Here is a 26,872-nt window from a genome sequence, read left to right as displayed (position 1 = left end):
CACGAGCCAAGTAGGGGCAGAAGTGAGCGGATCATTCGATGAAAAGCAGAGTTTTCAGTCTTTTCCTGAAGAGCTTAGAGTCCTGGATACTGCGAAGGTCCAGAGGAAGCGAATTCCAGGCCAAAGCTGCCTTGTATGCCAGAGAACTTACCCCCCCCCAATTCTCTTGAGGTGAAAGCGTGGAATAACAGCAAGAAGCTGCGCCGCTGAGCGCAGCTGTCTCGCAGGGACCTAGAACCTGAAACATTTCATTAGGTAGACTGGACTAAGTCAGTACAGCGCTGAATGAGCCAAAACAAGGGCTTTAAATTTTACTCTTTCAGCTACAGGTAGCCAGTGAAGATCATGCTGGTGTTGCCTTACGCGAGATCTAACAGGAATATTAAGAAGAGTTTTTGCTGCTGTGTTCTGGACCACCTGCAGCTTCTTCAAAAGATTACCTGGCAGGCCATGTACAGGGCATTTGCATAAACGATGCTTAAAAGGATTAAGGCATGGGTAACCGTTTCCTTGGCTGCCCTAGGGAGGAGAGGAAAAAAAGATTCTGAGTGATTTAAGAGTGCCAAAGCACTGCCCAGCTAGCTTCTTGATCTGTGTAGTAAACAGAAGATTTTCGTCAAACCAAATTCCTAGGTTTTTAGTGGGCTGACCCACGGAATTAGACATTGGATAATCAGCCGGCCAAAGCGATTCCCTGAACTGGGGAGGGAAAGTCCCAAACAAGAGGATCTCTGATTTATCCTCATTGCATTTAAGCTGCACGGGAGGAGCCATCTGAAAATGGCCGTTAGGCATGTTCTGGCACGAGAGGTGGATAGATCGGTTTTGTTCCATGTGAAGAGGAGCTGGGTATCATCAGCATATGCTATGATCTTGGCACCAAGCTCCTCCACCAGCTGAATCAGCGGGGTGACATATATGTTAAAAAGGAGGGGGCTCAAAGTAGACCCCTGAGGCACTTCTGTGGTCACTCTTTGAGGGGCAGACAAGGACGGGGGGAGCCAAACTTGTTGCGTTCTGCCCTCAAGGAACGATTTCAGCCACTTCCAAGGAGACCCTGAGATACCAATGTCGGAGAGGCAGGCCAGCAACAAATGGAGTGAGGCACAGTATCGAATGCTGCAGAGAGGTCCAACAAAATCAGAGCCGCCCTGCCACCAGAATCCAGACATTCCTGAATGGCTTCAGAGATTTTGACAAGGGCCGTTTCAGTACTATATGAGGCTCTGAAGCCAGATTGGGCTGGGTGGAGTAGGCCAAGCCCTTCAACATAGCTGGTAAGCTGTTTATTAACAACTTTCTCGCAGACTTTCGCCACGGCAGGAAGGAGAGATATAGGGCAATAACTATCAGGGACAGATGGATCCAAAGAGGGTTTTTTCATGAGGCAGAAGTTTGGCCTGTTTACAAGCTAGAGGAACTATAGCAGCATGTAGAGACAGATAGATAAGACTGTTAACCTCCGGGTTCACTGTCTCTGCAACCGAAGCCAACAGCCTGGCCAGGCAGGGGTTGGACTGTGAACCCGATTTCAAGGACTTAAGAACCATCAGGGAGTCAGGCGGAGCAATAGGTGAAAAGGCCGCCAGAGAAGGTGATTGATGAGAGGTAGATGTCGGCCCTTTTGGAACCTGGTTCCCTACCATGGGGTTGGTGCCAGTATTAAAATACACCTGGAGAGTCTGGATCGTGTCAATAAAGAAACTAGAAAGTTTCTCGCACCAGGCAGCCGAGGTAGGAAGCCTGATGGTCTCTGCGCTGGGGGCTAGGAAGCTCTGCACAATGGAAAAGATTACCTTGGCATTGTTTCTGGGGAGAGTATAGTAGAGGCTTTCAGCGTGCGATACAGACGCATAATATGTTTTCTGAGCTTTCCTGAGTGCCAACTTGGCCAATGGGCAATAAGCCTGTCTCCAGCAACGATCCAGTTTTTTACAATCTTGTTTTTGAACTTTGAGCTCACTGGAGAACCATGGTTTTGAAAGAGAATCCCTGGTTCGCCTATGCTGTGAAGTGGAGACATGTACTCCACCACCTGTGAAATCCAGCTGGTGAAACTATCAAGGGCTCCCTCCAGGTCCTTAGCGAAGGCTGATCGTGTCTCAACCAAGACCAGGCTAAAGGCTATAGGATCAATTTTGGGGGAGGGTCTACCTTGACAGGGCGGGCTAGGTGAGTGGTTACTATCGATGGTCCAAGAAAAGTGGATCAAAAAGTGATTGGTCTAGGATATCGGGAGAGGAGCTTTAACAGTAATGGGGAAATTAGAGCATATCGGGTCAAGAATATGACTTCCACAGAACGTGGGGGAGCCGACCCATTGAGTGAGCTGTGCGAGGCTTAGGGATTCAAGGAACTCCTGAGTCTCCCCAGCATCCCCGCAATCCAGATGGATATTGAAATCCCCAAGGAGTGTAAAAAAAGGGGGTAAAGCGCACAGCGCGGGGGATGATGACATCATCCAGGGCTTTGAGAAAGCTACTGACGGACCAGGGGGGTCTATAGACAAGTGTGCCGCCCAGCGTGAAGTGGGGTGAGATGGTGATGCGAAAGTCCAGAGTCTCTCCCTCTCCTATCCCCAGGTTCTCACTGCGGTGGAAGATCCACTTGTCCCTGAATACTACCGCTATACCTCCGCCCCTCCCGGTTTTGCGATCAACGCGAGAAACTTTATATCCTCCTCGAATGGCCAGCTCTATCACTGGATTGGAGAACTCGTTGAGCCAGATCTCTGTTATAAACAGTAGGTCAAGATACTCATCAGAGAGGAGGTCAAAGTTGTCGTGGGAGTGCTTACCAAGTGAGCGGGCGTTGATCATAGCCGCCGAGATAAGTTGCCCCTTCTTCCTTTTGATGGGAGGAATGGTAGGAGGAGGGGAGACTGCCGGTTCAGTGGACAGGCGAAATTTGCAACTCTTGTAGACCGTGAATGGGCTATCTAAAACCTCCCAACGGCCTGGACAAGTGCAGCGTTTGGGGCGGAGCAGGAGCAGCTCGGCACAGCTGTATGGCCGGGGAATGGCTCTGAGATGGGGGTAAAATGGGCAGCATGCTTGGCGCAAATAGCCAGAGCTTGAGATCATTTTGGAATCCCAGTACAGATGGGGCGGTCATGAGCTGGAGGGTGAGCTGTTCCGTTTCTACGCTTTGAGAGAGGAGAAGGAGCATGCTGCGCTCGTGCTTCTGTTCATGCGGGGAATGTAGGCGAGTGACAGGGAGGCGGTGGTGACGTGCTATGTAATCTGACCTCTGCAATCTTTTTTGATATTGGCAATCTATCCGTCATATCACAAAAAAAAAGATGCCAAAGGACATCATGGCCAAGCTATGAAAATTTTAAATTGGCCATTTGCTTAGTATTCCGGTTTTCCTCTGTTTTAAAAATGCGGAAACATAAAGTAGCTTTATTTAAGCTTTCAAATTCTGTTTTGTCCAGTGAAGACAGAGTTGGACAAATTGTGTTCTTTTGACTCATTTTATGGTGTCCTTTTACTCTGAAGAGTTACCGAGACTCAAATAGACGTTTTATCGACCTGATAAGGATGAAAGGCTGAGTGGGCCCACCGGATTCAAAACTGTGACCATAAAACAGAGTGTGCTAATAATTATGTGGAAGTGCAAAGATACAGGCTTACTTTGTGTTAAACAGGAAGTGACGTCAGGACCTTGCAGTAGCTGGCAGGTGTGGAGAGTGCAACACACTGAAAGCAAGACTCACAAAGTGAACACAGACACCTCACATATAGTCCTGAATTACCTCCTACAAACACCATACGTCACATGCTACTCCAATAAAAATTGCAGCACAGATAGTTAGTCTAGCTCTAATGTACTTGAATATGTCTTAAATAGTGCTTAAATACCGTTTTCCTTTAATTTCTGTTTAATATGGGTGATGTGTGAGAATACATTAGACATTTCTTTTAGATCAAAACAGACCTCACCTATGAAAAATGGGAGGGTGTCGCAGCGATTATTTGCAGTAATATAAATAAGCTGCTGCTGTTGTGCTCTCAGGTGGGCATTACCGCGGCTTCCTTTGGAGCCTGTTCGTGCTTGTGCCTTAGGCTTGGTTCATGGAATCAGGAAGCTGAATTCCTGGCTCAAGGCTTCCACTGGGGTTGTGCTTGGAACCAGGGTGCTAGCAGCAATAAGACCCCTGTATAAGGTGGCCTGGCCTGCACAAGGAATATCGACCCAACAAGCAGGATAAAGACTAAATACATTCAATTTGTTTGAGCAGCAGCCGAAAAGCGTATATTTGAGGCACCTTGCCCCCAGGACCAACCACTGTCCCGGTTAACATATCGCAAAAGGAGGGGATCCACCTTACTCCAGGGCTTTAAGTGAGCCAGGTCCCGTCAGTGCTTAGCACCGGCAGTTCTAAAAAGCAGGTGCTGATACGAGTCCCTATCGAGCTCTCCATTTTTGCCCTCAAGGTGGGAAAAAAAATCTTAACAGCATTATCACCCTTCGCTGCTTTGATGTAACTTCAAAGAGATTCATTATAGTTCTTTCACAGTCTCACCATGTCAGAACTGAAACATTTTTATATAGAACGAAGCCATAGTTGTTGCCTATTTAGTTTATGCACATAATTCAGCCTAACTCTGCTAAACGTGCCGATTGTAGATTTTTTAAACCTAAAGAATTTGTCACAAAGTATTTAAAAGGGAAGGAGTGAAAGGAGACTCAGCCCCTCAACCCTCTTAGCGTCAATCCATATCCTCATGACTATTATGATGTTTGTCAGCTCTCTTACCACACTTCTCATCCCAGCACAACTATGCAAAACATGCATGGAGTTTACTTGTCTGGATTGATAATGTTGTGAAATTTCTACATTCTGAATCACTACTGAGGGACGTAGTAAACACTATAGTTGGCAATCCACTCATAGTCTACTCGTGCATTAGGAAATTTCAAATCAAAGTGTTCACGCAGCTCAGAATCCAATTGAGACCACATAAGTCCATCAGTATAACTGAACCCCTTCATCCAAAATAATAACACTTAATGTGTGACTGAAATTAATCTAGACTGATCTAGCGGGATGAACACACCACTGAAAGCATTAAAGAGCGCACCCACATTGAAGGTGCTACAAACCAAGATTCTCGACTTATCTACATCAATTTAAATATTTTATAACTCCTTTTCAGAAGATTCACCAGCTCTCTACTCAAGAAACAAAGAATGCGATCAGGGTGCTTGAGATCGGAGCTTAACTCTCTTCTTCACTACACAAGTAGATAAACAAGCATGTGCACCAATTACGTAACACAAGGACACATTCATTTTTGGTAGGCACAGGGAAATGAAGTGACATGTACACAGTGTACTGCACTTCAAGCACAACCCGGCCACAAACTCGGCAAACACTGCGAGTAGACTGTGAGGCCTCCATAAATCTTGGCTTGGCTGTGAAGACACATTGGCTTGAGTGTTCGCCCAGTTTGTGGCCGGATTTTTCCTGCAGCCATACGTTGTTGTTGCAGATTTATATAGTGCAAACTCGACCTGGAGCTATTGGAGCACTTTACCTGAGTACCAATTACGTAACACAAGGACACATTCATTTTTGGTAGGCACAGGGAGATTAACTGACACATACACAGTGCGCTGCAAGAACAACTCGGCCACAAACTCGGCAAAAATTCCAGCCCCTGTGAGTAGACTGTGAAGCTGCCATTCATCTGTCCCACGAGACTACATACGTCGGGAAAATACACTTACCTTTTCCTTGAAATGGCAGTGGACTGGCGCAGAGCTCACTTGAGTGGCGTAGCCCCAGAGATGGCTAGAGAAAGGCTGGGTCAGCAACAAAAATGGCAACATGGAGGCTCTTTCTGCAATCAGGGTGGTCACAGTGCAGGTAAGACAAGCATTGGCATAGCCAATAGGTCTCGCCTTTGGGACCTTATAAGTGTTTAGCCATGCAACAGTTGATGTTGTTGCACCAAGAATATTGTGCTGCATAACTAAATACTTATAAGGTCCCAAAAGCGAGAACTAGTGGCTATGCCAATCCTTGTTTAGACTAGATGTGGTTTTCAGTGCGGGCATTGTCAAAGAGGATGCACAGGAGTGGGGCCGTGTGGGTATTTTTGGCTCTCTAGACACAGTCAAGGAGTTTATTGAAACATCCTATACATAGGATGTTAAACTAGCCCAGCTATGTTCAAATCACTATGAAGATCAACACAATTATCCGGGTTTTTCACAGGAGTGGAACAGCCCGTGTAGCAGACAAAGATAAAAGAAACCATTTGGGTGCTTGGGATAACAAAAACAAATCCAGTTCTTACACTGGCACTTGCTAGTCATGGGTGAGCGGCTGATCAAATGGAGAAAGAGACCACGTTACGGTCGTCACAGTGACACCTCCTGGCCAAGGCTGTAGGTATAGCTGAAGTAACAACCCATTGGTAAGGAGGGCTAAGCATAGCTTTTACAGTTGCATCTGTAGCAGAGAACTGTGAGCTCTGCTCCACGGGATTGCAAACCAAGTACAGGTGCCCGGTAAACCAGGTTGGCTTGCAAAGTCTGGGACAAACAGGTAACCAGAACAGAAGAGATCCCTTTGCCAATCTGGAGAGCATGGAGCTCTGCTGGGTGGACTCAGCCCTCATGGAGCCTGGCAAGGCAAAGTGCATGTGTGTGTGATCGGTGATGGGTGCCCCAACAACCTGTGCACTGCTAAAGATACCGGATAAGAACAGGTGGAAAGAAGCCCGAAAAGGTTTTATGGATCAGGTACAGGAAGCAGGAAAGAGAGAAGACATGGTTTGTTTGGTTGTGGAGAGCTGGATATCCTCAAGAATCCCCTTAGTAGCATCCTTTTGCATGCGTTGCGGCGCTACGGCTTGTGCAGCTCTCCACCATTGCATGGACTGAATACCGAATCCACGCGGTACTACTTTGCCAATGAATGGAATAAGGGGCATACTCTGGTATGTGTATCCCTCATAATAATACTTTTTTAAAAACCATGTGGCACCTATTTTACACTTGAATTACACATAGTGCACCATACTCAGCTGGTGTGTAAAAAACAGTCAAAGCACATTGCCCAATAAGGGAGGAGTTGCAGTGCATCCTGTGACTTGAAATACTTCTTTGAAGGAAAACAACTTGTAAATATCAGAACCCGACACTAGATAGCAGGAGTGAGCAGAGCATGTAAACCTACTTCACTATTAACAGATGCTTATATTGTGACATTTTCCTTCCGGTGGATGCTCGGTCTACCTGCAGTTTTCACACTAATCCTACCCACCTCTCTGTTCTTAAGGGTTGACTGGGCCACATTGAAAAGCTCCTAGTTTAGATTGATGAACTATCCTGCCACGATTGATGCCCCCCCTTCAATGCCGCACTGTGCATGGTAAAAATGTACAGGGGACTGACGCATGAGTGTGCTATAGTGGGCTCTTTAAGGCGCCAGTGACGACTTTGCTGTGTCTGTTCCTGTGGCGAGGTGGTATTTGTAGAGCTAAGAAAATCCTGGATCCCGTCTGCTGCCTGTGGATACTGCAAGGTGAAGAATCTGCAGCGAGGCTGACTTCAGGTGTGCTTGGCTCTGCCTCTTGCAATGATCCTGCGACTGATGGGAAGAAACCTACTCTGCTGGTGCAGTGGCGTCAGTGTTCACCCAGTTATTTGCACACCACTGCTGCAGTCTATTCATTTTTGGAAGCGGAAAACATTAAAATAAATAGATAAATAATTGAACCTCCCTGGCGTGGGAGAAAAAAAGAAAGCGAGAGGCCAGAGGGGGCCTGTGCAGTGTGCAAAATCTTTGCAGCAGCAAACAAAAACTATATGAAAATACCAGTGGTGTGGGGAAGGACACAAAATGGGCCAGTTATGGCCCATTGGCTCTTGTGTAGAGCATACACGCTTCTGACAACAGCCCAGCTCTGGTTAGGAAGTGACCAATACGGGAGCGGATGGGGCCCATGCATGCACCGCGGTAGATGGTGACAAAGGTGGCGCAGACCTGCTGGACCCCAGGAGTCCTGCGCCACCGAGGTTCCAGCACACAGCCGAGTGTCTCTGGGTGGATGAGCAGCAAGTGTGTGGGATAGGGAAGCGCACACAGCAGCAGCCAAGAGCAGCTCGGGAGCGGGCAGTGACTAGCTTCAGTTTGAGGTTGTTCTTTCGGAAGACGGAACTGTGGGACAGAGCAGTAGCCGGGCTCTGAGGTGCCCTCTTTGTAGCTGGAAGGGCACGAACCCAGAAACAAGCTGCTGTCCCTCATAATGGAGGCCCCGTGGCTGACGGGTTATCGTTGCCCCATGCTGCATGCTCGGGCGGGAAGAAGTGAAGTATGATTGACAAGTAAATAGACCAGTGGGCAAACGGAAAATCAAAGGAAAAATAGTGTTCGAGGCATATGAGCTGCAGATTATACACTGTGCATAGATCGCCATCTGGTGTTGGGCCCGGATGTTTGCAGTTTGTTTTTCCTCTTGGAAAGTCTTTGGAGGTCACGAGGTTGGTGACTCCTCCTTTGGTTCGTATTGCGCATGGGCTTCGGCTCCATCCTCAGATTGTTTTTTTCCGCCATCGGGCTCGGATGTAAAACTTCGCGCTCCGGTTCCGAACTTTTCCAGTTCAACAATCGACGCAAAATCCTCGCTCATCGAGATTCTTCAGATAATAAATCATCTTAATCACCTTCTCTTCGACACTTCTTCGATTCCGGTCGTCGACGGCGGCCTTCGGGCCTATCCCGGCTCCGGTCTCGGCTGATGGAAAGAACTCCCTTCAAGAAGTGCCCTCGATGTGGGTCCAAATTCCCCCACACCGATCTTCATGAGGTGTGCAACCTCTGCCTCTCCCCTGAACACGAGGCTCGAGACTGTCCCACCTGCAAGTCTTTTAGATCGAAAAAGACTATTTGAGATCGAAGGGCCAGACGCAACATGGCGCACTCCTCGACCTCCGCTCCAGTCAACATCTTTGGGGACGACGACGAAGCTCCGGGACAGCAGAACATCGAAGAAGATGACGACGACCTCGTCAGTGCTTCCGAGGCCGACGACTCAGATGTGGAGGACATCACCCCGGTGCAGAGGGTCGTGAGTACTATACCCCCTTCCACACCCGTGCCGATACACAAAAAGGCTTCGGTCACGCCTTCGCCTTCGAGCCTAGGCAAGACCAAGGACACTGCTTCTAACACCCCACCTTCGGGCCCGGTAAAGAAGCCTACTAAGCCTTCCACAGCTCGGGCTCGAGCCAGCCTACCAGCGGTGCCGAAAAACACCCTTCGGCACCGAAGAAAAAATCGGCCTCCACCTCCACACCAAGCTCAGCACCAAAGCCCTCGGTGTCGAAACCCGCCCTCTCGGTGCTGACCAAACATCATAAGGCCCTCGGCGCCGACACTCCCATGCCGAAGCCTCTCTCGGCACGAACAAAAAATCGGAGGTCCCGAAAAAGCACGGCACAGACAAGCCTAAAAAAACGTCGGCCCCGAAAACTTTTCACACCGGATCCTATGCAAAAGACACTTACCAAGGATCCAAAAACTGGACATTTGACACTGTCTTCAAAAAAGAGACATTTGGACAAACCAGCTCCACCTCCACCTCCAAAGAGGAAGGACACTGCTACCTCCCCTTTCAGGGTGCCTTCCCCACCTCCTCCACCCCCTCCACCTTCCCCACCTCCACCTTCTCCACCCCTGCCTCATCGCTCTCCGACCCTGTCTCAAGACCATGATGATCAAGGGGACCCTTACTACGATCCAGCAGATGTGCCACAAGACCCCACCCCTACTGGATCCCCAGACCCATGGGATGACTATAACAATCCGGACATCCCAGATGTCCCACAGGACGACCTTTATCCATCTAGGCCATCCCCACCAGAAGGCTCGTTAGGTTTTCACCACCTACTACAGAGGGTGGCACATTATCACGGGCTAGAGCTACATACTGACCCAGTAGAGGAAGATTTTCTCCTAGACACCTTCGATACTGCACATAGGTCTACTGCTATACTACCTATGCTAAAAGGAGTAATCAAACATGCACCAGAGGTTTTTAAAGACCCAGTCAGGGCTAGGGTCCTAAACCCACGTATAGAGAAAAAATATAAAGCCGCCCCCACAGATCCTTCATACATTAAAGGCCCTGCACCACTGGTTTCCTTAGTGGTATCTACAGCTAGGAAGCGTTCAAATTCTCAGGCGTCAGGCGAAGCACCACCACCTGACAAAGAGTCCAAGCTCCTAGACGCGTCAGGGAAGCGCACTGCGTCACAAGCCGCCATGATATGGCGTATCGCCAACACTCAAGCACTATTGGCCAGATACGACAGAGCGCATTATGATGAGTTAGAGACCATCATGCACCATCTCCCTGAAAAATACAGAAATAGGGCTAATGAATTGATTCAAGAGGGAAAAACTATAACTAATACCTCTATACGATGTGCCCTAGATGCGGCAGATACAGCCTCCAGGGCCATAAACACCAGTGTCCTCTTCCGTCGCCACGCCTGGCTAAGAGTTTCAGGTTTTAAACCTGAGGTGCAAGCCTCCATATTGAACCACCCATTCGATCAACAACATTTATTTGGTCCAAAAGTTGATGAAGCCCTCGAGAAGATGAAGAAAGACACTGATACGGCGAAATCCATGGGAGCCCTACAGTCACACACTCCTAGGCGCTCCTTTTGCCGCTCTTCCTTTCGGGGCACGGGTAGAGGCTACTCCTCAGATAGCGCATCCACGTCCTACAAATCCCCTCCTCAGTCTATCTTCACAAGGGGTTATCAAAGAGGCGGCTACAGAGGCAATAATAATAAAGGCAGAGGCAAGACAAATACCGCCCGCGCTGCCACACCGCCTACCCAATGACTTTCCCCCGCTCCCTCCAGACCATTCCACTCCGGTCGGGGGCAGAATACAAAATTTCCTTCACGTCTGGGAGACCATCACCTCAGACAGATGGGTGACCCACATTATTCATTCAGGGTACTGCCTAGAATTAACATCTACCCCCCAAACATTCCACCCAGGCAACGCCCAATGTCACGTTATTAAAACAGGAAGTAATCTCCTTCCTGCAAAAACAAGCCATAGAGCAAGTCCCCATCAATCAGCAAAATTTAGGGGTCTACTCCCTGTACTTTCTGATTCCAAAAAGAGACAAGACTCTACGACCTATTTTGGATCTCAGACCTCTAAACACTTGCATACATTCAGACCATTTTCACATGGTAACCCTTAAACAGGTTCTTCCACTCCTCTCCCACAACGACTTTCTCACCACACTGGACTTGAAAGACGCATACTTTCACATCCCAGTACACCATGCTCACAGAAAGTACCTCAGGTTTGTAGTGGACGGGCAACACTACCAGTTCAAGGTGCTCCCGTTCGGTGTCACAACAGCACCAAGGGTATTCACCAAGTGCCTAGCAGTAGTGGCGGCACACCTCAGAAGACAGCACATTCACGTCTTCCCATATTTGGACGACTGGCTAATAAAAGCCACGTCCTACCACCAATGTGTGCACCACACCGCCGCTACAATCCAACTACTTCACCAGCTAGGTTTCACGGTGAACCACCAAAAGTCCCACCTGGTATCATCACACACAAAACAATACCTCGGTGCCACCATAGACACCTCAAAAGCCATAGCCTATCCCAATCCTGCCAGGATTGCAAACATACAGGCTCTGCGTCAAAAATTCATACTTCAACACTCTCTCCAAGCAAGATTGTTTATGCAACTTATAGGGATGATGGCCTCTTGCATTTTCATAGTGCCTCATGCAAGACTCCAGATGCGTCCACTCCAAGAGTGCTTAGCGCGCCAGTGGAACCAGGCCCAGGGGCAACTGACAGATCTGGTGTTGGTGGACGGTTGCACCCATCGCTCTCTGCAGTGGTGGAACACCTCAAACCTTTCCAAAGGTCGACCGTTCCTGGACCCGGTTCCACAAATAACCCGAACAGACGCATCGCTCTCCGGCTGGGGAGCTCATCTGTTACATCTCACAGTGCAGGGCACATGGACGCCACAACAGAAGTTACTCCACATCAACCACTTGGAGTTACTGGCAATCTTCCTAGCCCTAAAATCCTTCCAGACGCAGATTTCAGGCAAGGCAGTCCTCATTCGCACAGACAACATGACTGCCATGTACTACATTCAAAAGCAGGGGGGCACACACTCTCCACAGCTCTCTCAATTAGCACAGAGCATATGGAGATGGGCAATTTCGCAGAAAGTATTTCTCCTGGCCAGACACGTCCCAGGAGTCCAAAACACCGTGGCAGATCTGCTCAGCAGACAAACGCAACAGATCCACGAATGGGAACTTTACCCACAGGTTCTTCACCCGTTCTTTCCTCAGATAGACCTCTTTGCCACCCACGAAAACAAAAAATGCCCAAACTTTGCCGCCAGATATCCACACCCAGTGTCCAATGGCAATGCGATATGGATGAACTGGTCAGACAAATTTGCATACGCTTTTCCACCTCTCCCACTAATTCCATTAGTGGTGCGGAAGCTACAACATCATTCCCTCACGCTCATCCTGGTAGCTCCAACATGGGCCAGACAACCGTGGTACACCACACTACTGGAACTCTCGGTAGTACCACACCAAAGGTTACACCTCTCACCATGCCTCCTAACCCAGAACCATGGAGAGATCAGGCACCCGGACCCAGCTCAGCTCAACCTTGCGATCTGGCTCCTGAGGTCCTAGAATACCTTAACCTTCCCCCTGATTGCATGAATATTATCAGAGAAGCTAGACGCCCCACTACTAGGGCATGCTATGCTGCAAAGTGGAAAAGATTAGTTGTTTACTGCCATAACAACACCATCAACCCTCTAAATGTGTCCATACAGCACATCATATGTTACTTGCTCCATCTACAAAGGTGTAACCTAGCATATACATCCATTCGGTTACACCTCGCAGCAATTGCTGCTTACTTACAGAACAGGCAGCACCTATCGCTTTTCAAGGTGCCTGCCATCAAAGCGTTTATGGAAGGCCTCAAAAGAGTAATTCCACCCAGAGTACCACCCTCACCTGTCTGGAACTTGAATATTGTTCTCACAAGGCTAATGGGACCGCCTTTTGAACCATTACATAAATGTGAGCTGCAATTTCTCACATGGAAAACAGCCTGTCTAGTGGCCATCACTTCCCTTAGAAGGGTTAGTGAAATACAAGCACTCACTATACGGGAACCTTTTCACCAAATGCATCAGAACAAGGTTGTACTCCGCACCAACCCAAAATTCCTACCCAAAGTCATTTCTCCCTTCCATCTCAACCAGTCGGTAGAATTACCAGTCTTTTTCTCACAACCTCAAACCGTTGCGGAAAGGGCTTTACACACACTGGATGTTAAAAGGGCCTTACTTTACTACATCCAAAGAACACAACCTTTCAGAAAAACCAAACAGCTATTTGTCTCTTTCTCTCCACCACATAAAGGCAACCCTATTTCTAAATCAGGGATAGCTAGGTGGATTGTAAAATGCATACAGATTTGTTACCACAAGGCAAAACGAACGCTATCTGTTCCCCCTAAAGCCCACTCTACAAGGAAGATAGGGGCTTCTATGGCTTTTATAGGGAACATACCATTAGATGACATCTGCAAAGCAGCGACATGGTCAACACCGCACACTTTCACAAAACATTACTGTGTAGATGTGCAAACCAAGCAACAAGCTAGTGTGGGCCAGGCTGTACTAAAAACACTGTTCCAAACAACTGCAACGGATGCCGGTGGTCGCCGCTAGGGTTGGGTACTGCTATATAGTCTATGCACAGTGTATAATCTGCAGCTCATATGCCTCGAACGGAATATGCTACTTACCAGTATGCATCTGTTCTTGGCATGTAGAGCTGCAGATCTATACACGCCCACCCGCCTCCCAGGCTACCTGTATCCGTTCCAGTCTATCTTATTTAGATACAACACACACGGGTTTCTTTACTGTTATTACTACGCTCCATCTTTCCCTGCTGGCGAAAAACATTCTGAGGATGGAGCCGAAGCCCATGCGCAATACGAACCAAAGGAGGAGTCACCAACCTCGTGACTTCCAAAGACTTTCCAAGAGGAAAAACAAACTGCAAACATCCGGGCCCAATACCAGATGGCAATCTATGCACAGTGTATAGATCTGCAGCTCTACATGCCAAGAACAGATGCATACTGGTAAGTAGCATATTCCTTTCCATCTGTATTTGTATGTAAATATCCATTTAAACGGAAAACAGAGAGCCCTACACATAATTAAACACTGGTCAGAGAATGTTTTGGCATCATTTGCGACCACATTTTGAGACCAGTCTTTTGATACACCTGGCACTTGGAGCCTCACAATGTGATCACTTTGCACAGGATAGCATGTGCGTAAATCTTTTGTTAAACTAACTTGATTTCTTCAGATTATTGATATTCACATTATACTTACCAAATCAGTTATGCACCATAGCTCCAGTGGGCCAGTTCACAAAGCATTTGATCAGGTTCATCATAAGTGCACAAAATACATATAAATTCCCTATCCTGAATTAAAGAATCTGGTGCATGTTTTACATGTGCAACGTGCCTTTGTGAATATAGAAATTCTGGCAGTATGGTGCAATTTATGCATTCTCAGATTTACTGGTCGGATGGGTTTGTGGCCTGCCTACGAGAAAAGATTCAGGCCTATCACAAACTTGTATGTTAGGATGTCTTCTGGTATTTCATACACTTAGTGAACAGGTTTCCAGGGGCAAGAGGTTCTTTCCTGAAAAAAATATTTTACCTTTGGAAACACAAAAAATAAAAAGCTAAATGCATATTTGCGTCAATTACACATTAAAGATTTATTGACCATATAGAAAATCTTTATGCGTAAATTTTTTTTTGATAAACAAATTTTTTATTGTGTTTTGCGGCATAAAGAACAGTATCAAGAATGAGATACAGCAGTGCATTGAACAAGGCATCAGTAACTGCATTCGGACAAGCATCAATAAACCATTGCAAAGACCCTCCCACCCTCCCCCATCCTCCGTCCCCACCCCCTGCGTCCCCACCTTTCAAATCATGCCCCCCAGCCATTTGCCCCATATCTTGCGGAATTTTTTGGGGCAGCCCCGCGCAGCACACAACGACCGCTCCTGGGCCGCACACCAATCCACCCCTCTACTCCAGGTAGCCACTCTGGGCGGGTCCGGTTGTGACCATACTGCCGCTATGTCTCTCTTAGCCACCATAAGGGCAGTGGTGAGGAAGTACTTTTCGTTACGGGACCCGTCGATCCCGTCCATGATGCCCAGCAGGGCCATTCTAGGCTCATGGGGAACCTCCCAACCCAAGACCTCCGCTAGCTCAGTTTCAATCGCTGCCCAGTAATCGTCTAGACGGGAACAAGACCACACCATGTGGAAAAAATCTGCCGGAGCCACCCCACAACGGGTGCAGGAGGCGTCCACACGGAGGCCCGCCCGGTACAGGCGGTCCGGAGTCAGATAGGCGGTGTGGAGGTAGTAGACTTGGATGAGCCGCAGCCTAGCGGAGGTGGTAAGCGACCGAGGGCTCATAAGGGCGTCCCTCCAGTCCGCCTCGTCCAGGGGTCCCACCCAGGCCTCCCATCGCTGTTTGAGCCCGCTCCAGTCCACCGGGGAATTGTTAATCAGGGATTTGTAAATGCGGGATATACCCCCCTTTCCCAGATACCCCAGCATCACCTGAGCTTCAGGTGGGCTATGGGGAGGCAGTCTGGAGTCTAGAGGGACGTGAGCCCGGACCGCGTGGCGCAGTTGAAGGTAGCGGTAGAATTGGGAGGGCCGCAGCGAGAAGCGGGTCTGAAGCTCTTGGAAGGAACACATGCGGCTCCCACGCCATAAATCGCCCAGACAGGAGATACCAAGAAGATCCCACTTCCGAAAGCCCGCCAATCCCACCACCTCCCGCAGCCAGGTCCCGTGCCAAAGCGGAGTGAGTTGTGTGGACGTCCCCGACCATCTAGTGTGCCGCAGTGCCGCGCGCCACGCGAGGAAGGGAGCCCGCACGACGTCGGGGAGTGATAGGGGGACCGTTGTGCCATAGAGCATGTTTTGGATGGATGAGAACCCAAGGCCTTGCACCTCGAGACGATAAGCCGGGTCGCCCCAGCCTCCCGAGAACCAGTCATGGATCACCAGTAACTGGGTGGCCAGATAATAAAGATATAGATTGGTCATGCTCAGGCCGCCATCATAGGAGGGGACTCTGCATCGATCCAAGGCCAGCCGAGGCCTACCGCCGCCCCAAAGGAATTTGGTCACCATTTTATCCAGGTCTCGGAACCACGGGCGCGGAAAAGGGCATGGAGTATTTTGTAGTATGTAAAGAAATTTGGGGAGGATCATCATCTTGTATAGAGCGACTCTCCCTAGCGGATTCAATGGGAGGGACTGCCACCGGAGCATGTCTGACCTGGTTTTGTTGACTACCGGAGCCACATTAAGGGCCCAGCATAGTTCCGGAAGGAGGGTGACCCAAATCCCCAGGTATTTAAAGGAGAGTCTCCGGAGGGGAATGTCCGACTGCCAGTCGAAACATTCCCGCGACGGGTGTAGCGGGACTAGGACGGATTTTTTGGGGTTCAGGTGAAGACCCGACGCTTGGCCAAATCGATGGAGGATCCGACGGACCCGGGGTCCCGAGGTCGCTGGGTCCGAGAGATAGAGGAGGACGTCGTCCGCGTATAGGGCGATCTTGTCGGGGGCTACATCTGGCCATTCCCATCCTCGAAGAACAGGATCCGCGCGAATCAGCACCGCCAGGGGTTCCATCGCCAGAGCGAAAAGGAGGGGCGAGAGCGGACAACCCTGGCGCGTCCCCCGGCCTATGGGAAACGGGCGAGAAAGTGCCCCATTGACCAACACACGGGCCCGCGGGTGCGCATAGAGGACCATTACCATGGCTCGGAACCGGGGACCGAAGCCCATACGCTCCAGGACCTCACCCAAGTACGCCCATCCCACGGAATCAAAGGCTTTTTCAAAGTCGACCAAGAGGAGGGCCAGATAGGGGGAAAGGCGGCCTCGGTGCGCCATCGCGAGGTGGAGGCGCCGTAGACAGTGTCTGGTCCCCCGCTCCGGCATAAAGCCACATTGGTCCGGATGGACCAGGGAGGCGAGCGATGGGCGTAACCGCTGTGCCAGGACCGTGGCATAGATTTTGAGTTCTGTGTTAATAAGGGATATCGGCCGGTAGTCGGAACAGGACCGCGAGGGAGGCTGTGTCTTGGGGAGTGCAACTATGGTTGCTGTATCCGTTTCGGGCCGGAACGAGCCCGTCTCCACCACGGCCGCAAAGAGGTCCCGAAGCCTCGGGGCCAGTGTCTCACGGTAGTGAGCGTAATATTCCTGGGGGAACCCGTCGGGTCCCGGGGTCTTCCCGGGTGCCAGGCGGCCGATCGCCTCTTCAATCTCCTGCAGCTCGATCGGCGAATCCAGGGTCTCAGAAATCTCAGGCTGCAGCCGCGCTAGTGTCGCCCCGTTTGTTCCCAGTAACTCATTCAGGGAGAGCGTGGACGGTCGGAGACGGTACAGCCGGGAGTAGTAGTCAGCGAATGCCTGGGCTATCGCCACTGAGACCGTGTGGACGCCACCTGCAGGGTCCGCGATGGCTGGAATGATCCTGCCCGCCCGGGGATAGGTCGCCAGGCGGTGGAGAAGAGTGCCGTTTTTGTCTCCCCAACCGTACACCCGGGCCACCGAGGAGCGCCATAGGATCTTCGCCGCTTCCAGGGAGTGCAGGCGAATCTCTTCCCGCAGGAAGGCCAAGCGACGAGACCGCGTGGCATCGTCTAAGTTTCCCAGACTACGCTCCAGTTCTAAGGCTTGGGCCTCACAGTCCGCGAGCTTCTGGGATTGAGCCCGTCGTTGACGTTGCAGGTGCCCTTTAGCGGCGCCCCGAACAGTCGCCTTGCCGGCCTCCCAGAGGACGGCGGGGGAGACGACAGAGCCCTCATTATGAGAGTAGTAGTCGACTATCTCGCCCCCGACCGCCCTCCGAAAAGCCTTGTCGTGAAGGAACCAAGCGTTCAGACGCCATATCGGACGGGCAGAGAGGGGGGGGGGACCGAGAGCGAGGAGCACCGGCGAGTGGTCCGAAAGGCCCCTCGGAAGAATGCGTGCGTCCCGCACCCCCGCGCAGTCGGTAGAGGGCACGAAGATGAGGTCGATCCGGGCGTGGGAGTGATGGGCCGCCGACGTGTGGGTGTATTGGCGCGTCTGCGGGTGCCAGATCCTCCAGACATCGCAGAGGCCCTGGGATTCCGCCCAAGAGGAGAGTTGTTTTGCGCGGGCGACGCGGGTCGAAGAGATCGGACCCGTCGAGTCCATGTGGGGCGAGTAGACAGCGTTAAAGTCCCCGCCGAGTATCAGGGCACCTGCAGGAAGTGTCGGGAGGATAGCCGCTGCGTGGGAAAGGGCCGACGGCAGGAGGGACGGCGCCGCGTAGAGGGACATCAGGGTAAGGGGTCGGCCCTCCAGAGTGCCACACACTACCAGTAGCATACCCTGGGGGTCCAAAAGCACCCGAGTCAGGACAAAGGGAAAGGACTTGCGAAGCAATATGGCCACCCCCCGGGATCCCCGAGCAAAACCTGAGTGCCATACCCTGTCATAACCGTAACGGCCAAGGAAGGGGCAGTTGTTACCCAACAAGTGAGTCTCCTGGAGGAGGAGTACATCGATCTCTGCCCGTTGTGCATATTTGAGGACCGCCATGCGTTTGAAACGGTCCAGGAGGCCATTGACGTTCCAGGAAAGTATGCGCATGGCGGCCCTAGGGACAGGTGGGTCAGCCATAGTCAAGGACAGAAGAATGGGCCAGTGGAGGCGCGTCCGAGCAGGTTCCCAGAGAGGAAGGACAGCGGAGCGTCGGGTGAGAGAGCGGGATAGACAGTACATGATACCTTAGCACAACAGATAAGAGGGAGTCACCCCCCACCAACAAAATCTCCCCAACGAGGAAGAAGCAACCCCAAACCAACCCCAACCCCCCACCCCCCGCCCTATACTTCAAAAACGGAAGCATCTGTCGCCCGAACCAAATGGAAGAACCACCAAACTAAAACGCTTGGGCTTGAGCGCTAGTGGACCCCTGATACATCAAAAGTCAAGCCTGATTTACCTGCCCTGGCCTAGAGCAACACTGACAACGGGACGTTCCACCCCCGCCCAGGCATCTCCCACCCCCCCCACCCCAAAGGTAAGCAAAGAAAGTCAAATGGTAGGGCTGCGAGAGAGGTCCGAAGTGTCCACCAACTCGACTGGGTGGGTTGCAGGGCCTGTAAGCCGAGGTGACGCGGCCCGCTGCCCATCCGCCACGGGACTGGTGTGTGCGGCTGAGGAGGCCGATGAGGTTCTCGATCTCTGGCTTGACCGGCCCCCAGAGCGCGTGGTGATCGCCTCCCCCGTTGTGCGCTCCCGGGGCAATGTCCGATGCCGCCGACGGGTCTTCGATGTCCGGGGTCTCCCCCGTCTCCCCCGTGGACCCAGAGGCGATCCGCGCCCAGAGCGCTGCAAGGGGTGCTCCTCCGCCAACCAGGTCCAGGCCGCCCGCGGTGTATCGAAGAAGAGAGTCTTTTGCTGGAAGACGACCCGGAGGCGGGCTGGGAATTGGAGCTGGTATTGGAGTCCCAGGGAGCGCAGTTTTTGTTTCACTTCAGTGTAGGAGCGGCGCAGCTCCTGGACTTCGCGGGTGTAGTCCGGGAAGACCATGATTTTGTGGTTCTGATAGTGGAGGGCATCCATGCGCCGGGCTTCACGGAGAATGGCATCTCGGTCACGGAAGTTCAAGAGCTTGAGGATGAACGGCCGGGGTGGAGCCCCTGGGGGCCTGGGGGCCAGGGAGCGGTGGGCTCTCTCCACCACGAACGAAGCCGACAGGCTGTCCGCCGGCATCCAGGATCGGAACCAGCGCTCCATAAAGTCGTCCGCCCGGCCCGATTCAACTCCCTCCGGGAAACCCACTAAGCGCAGGTTGCTGCGTCGGGCGCGATTTTCTGCATCCTCGACCCGGCGGTGCAACTCCTTAGAGTGGGTGGTCAGCTCCCGAACCTGATCTTGCAGATGGCGGATGTCGTCCTCGGCCGTGGATATCCGGGACTCGGCTTCCGAAATGCGGGCGGTGGCGTTCCTCAGATCTTGCCGGAGAAGAGCGACGTCCACTTTGACCTCACCCACCATGCCCTCGAGCGAGGCGCGGGACGAGTTGATGGCCTGCAGGATGGCAGCCAGGTCTGCAGCAGGGGCCGGGGCCTGTTCGCCCGTGGGGCCGGGCCCCTTGTCGGAGGTTGTGAATTTGTCCATCCTGGTTTGGGTGGCCCTGGACGCCGGCTTGGCGGCTCTGTCCTTACCCATTTCTGGGCCGTCCGTCAGCGAAGGAGGGCAACTAGCCGGTGATACACCCGCGGGACGGCAACGGGCAGCCGGGCTGCCGCGGGACCAACAGGAGGCCCGTCCGGGAGGACCACCGGCCGGGAACGGCTTGGTATCACCAGCTTCAGCGGTCAAGCCCCGCCGGGCATCTCAGCAAAGCGGGGTCCAGCAATGTAGGTCGCAGTTCCAGGCCCCCGGCCGCCGCTCGGGGGCCCCCCAGCCGGCCGTCGCAGGGCCGCAACCTCCGGCGCAGCCCAGGTCTCCAAGGGAACAATTAGCCGGGTCTCCCCTCAGTCCCCAGGAGGGGCAAGGTGTCACTCGTCAGGGTCCGCAGCCGGGAGTCCAAGCGATGGAGGGGGGGGGGAAGAGGAGGGGGGGACAGCACGTACACCCCCTCCGGCCGCCGGTATGCGGCCCGAATCAGCGAGGGCCCCCCCGCACCCGGAGTCCGCAGCCGGTCTGTGGTCGATGGAGCCGGTTCCGCGCCGCCACCAGGAGGAGAGGGGAGGGAGAAGGGGGGGGAGCCAGGGGCCCGGGCCCCCCGGCCGCCGACACACGGCCCGATGGGGGGGGGCTCCCCCGGACAGCCAACCCCTCAGTTGCCCCGATGAAGCGGTCGCGGCCAGCCCCACTCACCGCCTGATTCGCCGCTCTGCGCCACGCGGGGGGGTCCGATCCAGCACCCCCGGGGCTCCGGACGGCGTCAGCGAAGCAGGGCAGCACCGGGCCAGTGCCAGCAGCACCCGCGGCAGCCCCGCGGCCACCGCGTCCCTCAGTCCAGCAGTTTCAGGCCTGCACCCCTCGTGGGCGCCGCGGGCTAAATTTCTCAGCGTGGCCGCGCCGCGGTTCCACAGCCGCCACTGCACGCAGTCGGTCTGGTTCCGCGACGGCTAGGGAGGCTCCCAGAGCCCGCAGCGCCCCAAGATTCGGTGCGGGGCGGCAGGGCAGCTTCGCGGACCCCCGCACTCCGAGGGAGCCGGCCAGGGCAGTCCAGGAGAGGAGTAAGCCGGATTTGCGGGGACCGATGCCGGGAGCCTTAGTGAAAGGCGGCCATGCCGGTCAGGCGCCACCTAGCGCTCCTTATGCGTAAATTTTATGTGATTGGGTAATCAAGCATTTCTGAGACAGTCCTGGATTTCAGTACAGTCGTGAGATTGTTGGTGAATCCTACAGATGCTGGGAATTTTCTTTAAATGCATAAGTGGTCCTAACAGCAGCAAATACTCGACTTCAAAGGTTCACAGCTTTGAGAGTCAGGCCTAAAAGCATTCAATGGTCATAGACCTCTTTCGGGAAGTCCACAGGGCACGCAGGCGCGACGGGTGTCCCAAGGCCCATCCTGTGTTTCTGCAAATGGGGACGAGAATAGCCCTCTCCAAACTTGACTCTCAGGGTAGCGAGGGCAAGAAGACATAGGCTTCACAGGTAGGTAGTCTGAAAGGCACCTGTTCAGAACTCAGTGAGTGCTTATCTTTTAGAAAAAAAAGTTTTTTAAATCTCTGTGCTCAATGCTAGACAGTTCAAGCCAGTATGTTGGATAGTGATCCTGGTAACGACTCATTGAGAATACACCTTCTATCTACCTCCATGCTCTCTCCCACTTCTGTGGTCCTGTTCTCCAGCACTTAATGGGAGAGGGATCAGTAAGACTCAGGTGCAAATTTTAGTGCCACACAACTCAAATGCGCAGTCCTTTCGCTTGTTTGCTGACCTTCTTACCCCTGGTGGTGTAGCGGGTTGGAATTCAGTCTCTTTCTCATCAGCACTTGACTAGTGCTAACTCATTGGCAGGAGCCTCCGCAAGAAGAGGCCTGCAGTGATACTGTGCATTCAGAGGCAGCCAAGGAGGCTGGATGCAACTTATGTCTGTCTGTTCATGGCTGTCCAGGTTAGTCCAGTGTCGTTCGGTGGTCCTGGTGCCACCATACAGGCACTGGTTCAGAAGCTGCATCCCTTAACGACTGGTGAGATCCTTGAGATAGACACCACCCCAAGAGGGCTGATGCAAAAACCCCAGGATTTGGCTCACTGTCTGAGTCGATGCAAACACCTAGGCTGTCGGAGCCTGACTGGCCTGATGCAAAGACCGAGGCAGTTGCAGCCCGACTAGGCTCATGCAAACACTGTGGCAGTTACAACCCCCCACTGAATCAGTGAACCGAAACATATAGATGTTTTTGCAGTTCTTGCTAGGAACCATGGAGAAACTGGCAGAGTCTGTGCAGCACATGTCACGCCTGACTTTGGGCCAGGCTGCCTGCTTTGTATCAGTGTGCCTCCTACCTGTAAAACACCAGGTTTCTCCACCTGGACAGTCTTTCCTCCTGCAGGGCCAGGCAGAATACTTCCCTCTCTCAGTACGGAGGCTTCTAGGCGCTAGGCAGACCGACAGCTTCAGCGGAAGAAATGGCAAATTTCAGGTATTATACCCTTCACACTGGGAGGCTGTCTGTCAGAAAGACACTAGCCTTGCTCATATAGCTGTCCTTCAAGTATTCTACAGAGCACTCCCTTCCTTGCTTATGGAGAACTTGGAACTAGAACAAAGTGGGTGGTTTTGGTCCCATTTTTAGGCACACTTTAGAGACCGGGAATATGGATCCACAGTCTCAAACTTGTGGAACATTTTTGGGTGTATCTGAGGCTGCTGTTCAGATACAACACAGCCTTTGTGTAAAGTAATGATTTTCACAGCAGGTACAATGGAGCGGTCTCCCAATTGGGGACACCCACAACATAAGCACATTGAAGGTCATGGCTGTCATCAACCTCTCTGAAGCAGTAATCAGCGACAATCCATAGGGCATGCCTGACTCAGAAGCCTCCTTATCTTGCATAACAAACTGCCTGCTCCACCCTATACCGTCCACCAAATGGCAGTGCTGAAGAAGAATTATTCAGCAATCACTTAATAACAGTCTTCATGAAATTTCTACATGTAGTCCTGTCTACCTCCTCCTCATTAAGTTGATGTATACTAACGTCTTCAATACTCCGTCTCAAACTCACAGGGCCCTACTACTGCATATGTGCCACACACACACACTGCATGCACACAACCTGTACACAAGTTGTCCGAACAAGGTACTGGGCATTCACATAACAGCAGAACTATACTCAAGATGGGGAGTAGCCCACTCTCTCACTTACTCAGATAAAGTATGGTCACTTAATCAGATATTCTGGTCATACTTTCAAATGCAAAACACTGTATGCTGCCATATCCTCTTTGTGTTACTTCCAGGACAAGGACATAAGTTCTTTATCCACTGTGCTGCTCCAGTTTACAGAAAAGGTCCTGGAGCTTGCATAGTCATTGACAGGCGTATACCTCTACACAGACATCAAATTAGTGTGAAGTCAGGGCCAAAAAACACAGTAAAAACTGAGTTATTGTTCTGGCTCAAATACCCAATACCGCTGAAATATGAGCAATAACATGCGTTATGTGCATTGCATACCATAACTTTCGAATTTCAGTTATAATGCAGATTTAAATCAATTTAAACTGTATTTTATAGATTTTTCACTAACAAAAAACATACAGTGCATTTTGGCAAATCCGGAAGAGAATCTTCAGCAGACCGAAGTTAAAAACGTATGCAGTCCAACCAGATCTAAATTATAGATGTGGAAAATACATATTTCGAGGGTGTCCCAAGACCGCATAGATAGAACCAAGGCATCGAGCTTCAAAAAATGCAGCAAAATATTCATGCTCACTCTGTCGTTATGAAACCTACAGAGAGACATTTCTGGCTCCCTTCAATTCTCCCCTCCCGAGCCATCCTACATGGGGCAGTCCCTATCTTCCTGGATTATACCCAGCAGTTGTACCCACTGTAAAATAGCTGTAGACACCCCATCATCAGTATGTGAGAGGCGCATGTGTTGATCCTCCGCAGCCCCCACTCCATCGTAATCTTCAACCAACAGGTCAGCAGCGGAGCTCTTGGGCTCATCCACCCAATAGCCACCTGCCTCTTCGCCAGGAGTAAGGCCTGTTGAGCCAATCTGCGAGGGATCTAATGTCCTCTGGGTAGATTGTAACTTTTTTTAAATGTATTTATTTTTATGAACATCTTGGGCTTTTTCTCATGCACCTGATTTCAATCCTTGCTTTCTGTAGCCAACCCTTGCTGCGCACAAGGGTTTGACCATGTGCAGGGGGGAAATGTTATATGACGCACTTAATTTCCCCCGATCACCAAAAGGGCAGGCGAGCCTCACAGGGTATCTAAACATACTCTACCTACCCCACACCTAGAGACAACCTATACGTTTCTAACTAGACACCCATCAGGTGTTTTTTAAGGAAGCTCACCCTCTATCAGAGGCATGCTTCATCGTAGAGTCCTTGTGCCAGGACTTATTGTCCCTGCACGGGCTGCACCCTGTAAGACAAGGGAGCTCTTTGATTTAATGGGATGGATCCTACGGTTCAAATACCCAAGGAGTCCATGTTGTTTTTATAATGGGATACTCCTTGGTATGATTAAAATCAAAGAGGCACGTTGTCACCAGGTATTAATAGTATTACTTTGAGTAGCTGCATGTGTATCCTAATATCAGTGCCTTCTGGTAATATAGCGAGTTTCTTTTCTTTAAAAAATGGATCCATAAAAATCTTGAAGGAACATTTTCCCCAAGTCCCTGCTGCATCTCAAGCTCTGTGCTCTTTTGTCGCTGTTGTCTACAGCTCCAGAAAACGCTGTTTAGTTAAGAAACATTGGAGCACTTCCGAGGGAATCTTGAAAATAAAATGGCCGACAATTATGGAGATATTTGCTCTTCTCAGATGTGCACTCCTTCTAGAGATTTTGATACCTAAAGGGCATTGTGGCATGGTGGTTGTCTGACATCTTTATTGGATTATTAAGCGTACTGACACCAAGAGCAATATGAAAAGAGAAGGGGAGGAGGCAGCCAAAATAACATAAGCACACCAAGGGTACAGAAACCAGGCTGGAGTACCGTTTAAAGGGGCAGATGGAAGGGGAGAGGGAGTTAAAGAACTGAAGGTGCAAAGGCAAACCAGCTTTTATAGTGATCTGGAAAGGTGACACTTTGAGGTGCACAGGCTGCCCCAAAGACCTCAGTGAATGAGAGAAAGGTGATGGTGAATGGCAGACGTTATTCCAGAAGAGGTATTGTGGAAGAGGTATTTTTCCCATGTGCCTTGACAAGTGAAAGAAACTTTACTAAAAGTAGCAGCCCTCCTTCTCCACATCAGTCTACTGCATCAAACAAATGTTGTATACCTGTCAGGCAGAATCCATGTTGTGATCCTGTGGGAAGGCACTTGGGCTGCTTGTTGCAGCCTTGGTATGATATGCAGGTCAAATGTAACTGAATTCTGATGTTTTTTTCACACAAAGGGAGGCCGACTTTCCATGTTTTTTTCACACATTAAGCAACCACTGAGAGCAAAGGAAAACAAGCCTCAATAAGCAGTTACATGAAGTAATCCCAGACAAAGACTTGTCCTGCCACCAGGCACAAACTTTTCCCTTTGAATAATTGTTTTTTTTTATATTGGAAGTAGGTCAGACTGAATTTTGGTAATCTCTACTCTGAGGAAAAATTGACATTCCATAAAGGTTGTGACATTCCTTTGATTGCTTCCTTTGTAGAGGTGTACGAAGAAGACACACGGCCCTTTGACAGCAGGTCATTCATATTGAAGAGGCCAAAGTTGTCCGAAGAAGTAGCCACACAGAATCAACCGATTGAAAAAATGATTGTGGAAGGGGTACAGGCCCAGCCCGGACGCCTAATAAAAAGCCGGTAAGATCAGAACACAATGATATCAATATTATTATATTATGTAGGCAAATACATTGTATTTTATATGGCAGTGGCATTCCCTTCATGGGCAGCATGACTATGTTTTTATCCTTTGCTAACAAAGCTACTAAATTGACTGTGAACAAAGTGAGAGCACTCATTTTTTAGGCTTCGTATTGGCTGAAATAAATGCAAATTTTTTTTTTGCACCATTATTCAAACATGTAACACATATTGTGAGAAAGTGCCTCTTTTGACATGGTTAGCCCCCACTATTTGCCTGGAAAATTATGTGGCTTTGATTGAAAGTGCACATGGTCTTGGCCAAGCAGGTCCCCTGTGCCAGAGCTAATGCCCTAAGAAATGTACCACGATTGGCAACTTCAGGCTCCCTGTAAGTCTCTAGTAAATGGTACTTAGGACATTGGGACTGAAGGGGGTCCCCTAGGGACCCCTCACCAAGGCAGTGCAAACTACCACTGCAGCCTGCATGCCTCGGTGCAGAGAAAAACGACAAAGTCGACATGGCACACTGTCTGTGTGCCATGCAAAGCAGCACTGCCTAATCTATAGGTACGTTACCCCTCTAGCAGGCTTTGCAAGCACTATGACAAGGTTCACTATATCTCTGGTGTGGGCATATCTGCATGAG

The 26,872-nt window shown here is 50.8% G+C and overlaps 1 protein-coding gene across 4 annotated transcripts in view; it reads left to right on the top strand.

Moving 5' to 3' along the window:
• ZC3H14 (zinc finger CCCH-type containing 14) overlaps positions 1-26,872 on the top strand; it is a 299,808-nt gene that overhangs the window by 201,526 nt on the left and 71,410 nt on the right. For all 4 annotated transcript variants that reach the window (XM_085626576.1, XM_085626575.1, XM_085626578.1 and 1 more), the window contains one exon: positions 26,067-26,220. In XM_085626576.1, the coding sequence (XP_085482702.1) occupies positions 26,067-26,220 (154 nt within the window). The remainder of the gene's footprint in view (positions 1-26,066; positions 26,221-26,872) is intronic.

Source organism: Triturus cristatus, chromosome 9 (assembly GCF_964204655.1).
Source record: "Triturus cristatus chromosome 9, aTriCri1.1, whole genome shotgun sequence".
Lineage (NCBI taxonomy): Eukaryota > Metazoa > Chordata > Amphibia > Caudata > Salamandridae > Triturus > Triturus cristatus.
Note: the sequence above shows the minus strand (reverse complement) of the source record. Positions and strands in the feature narration are given on the sequence as shown.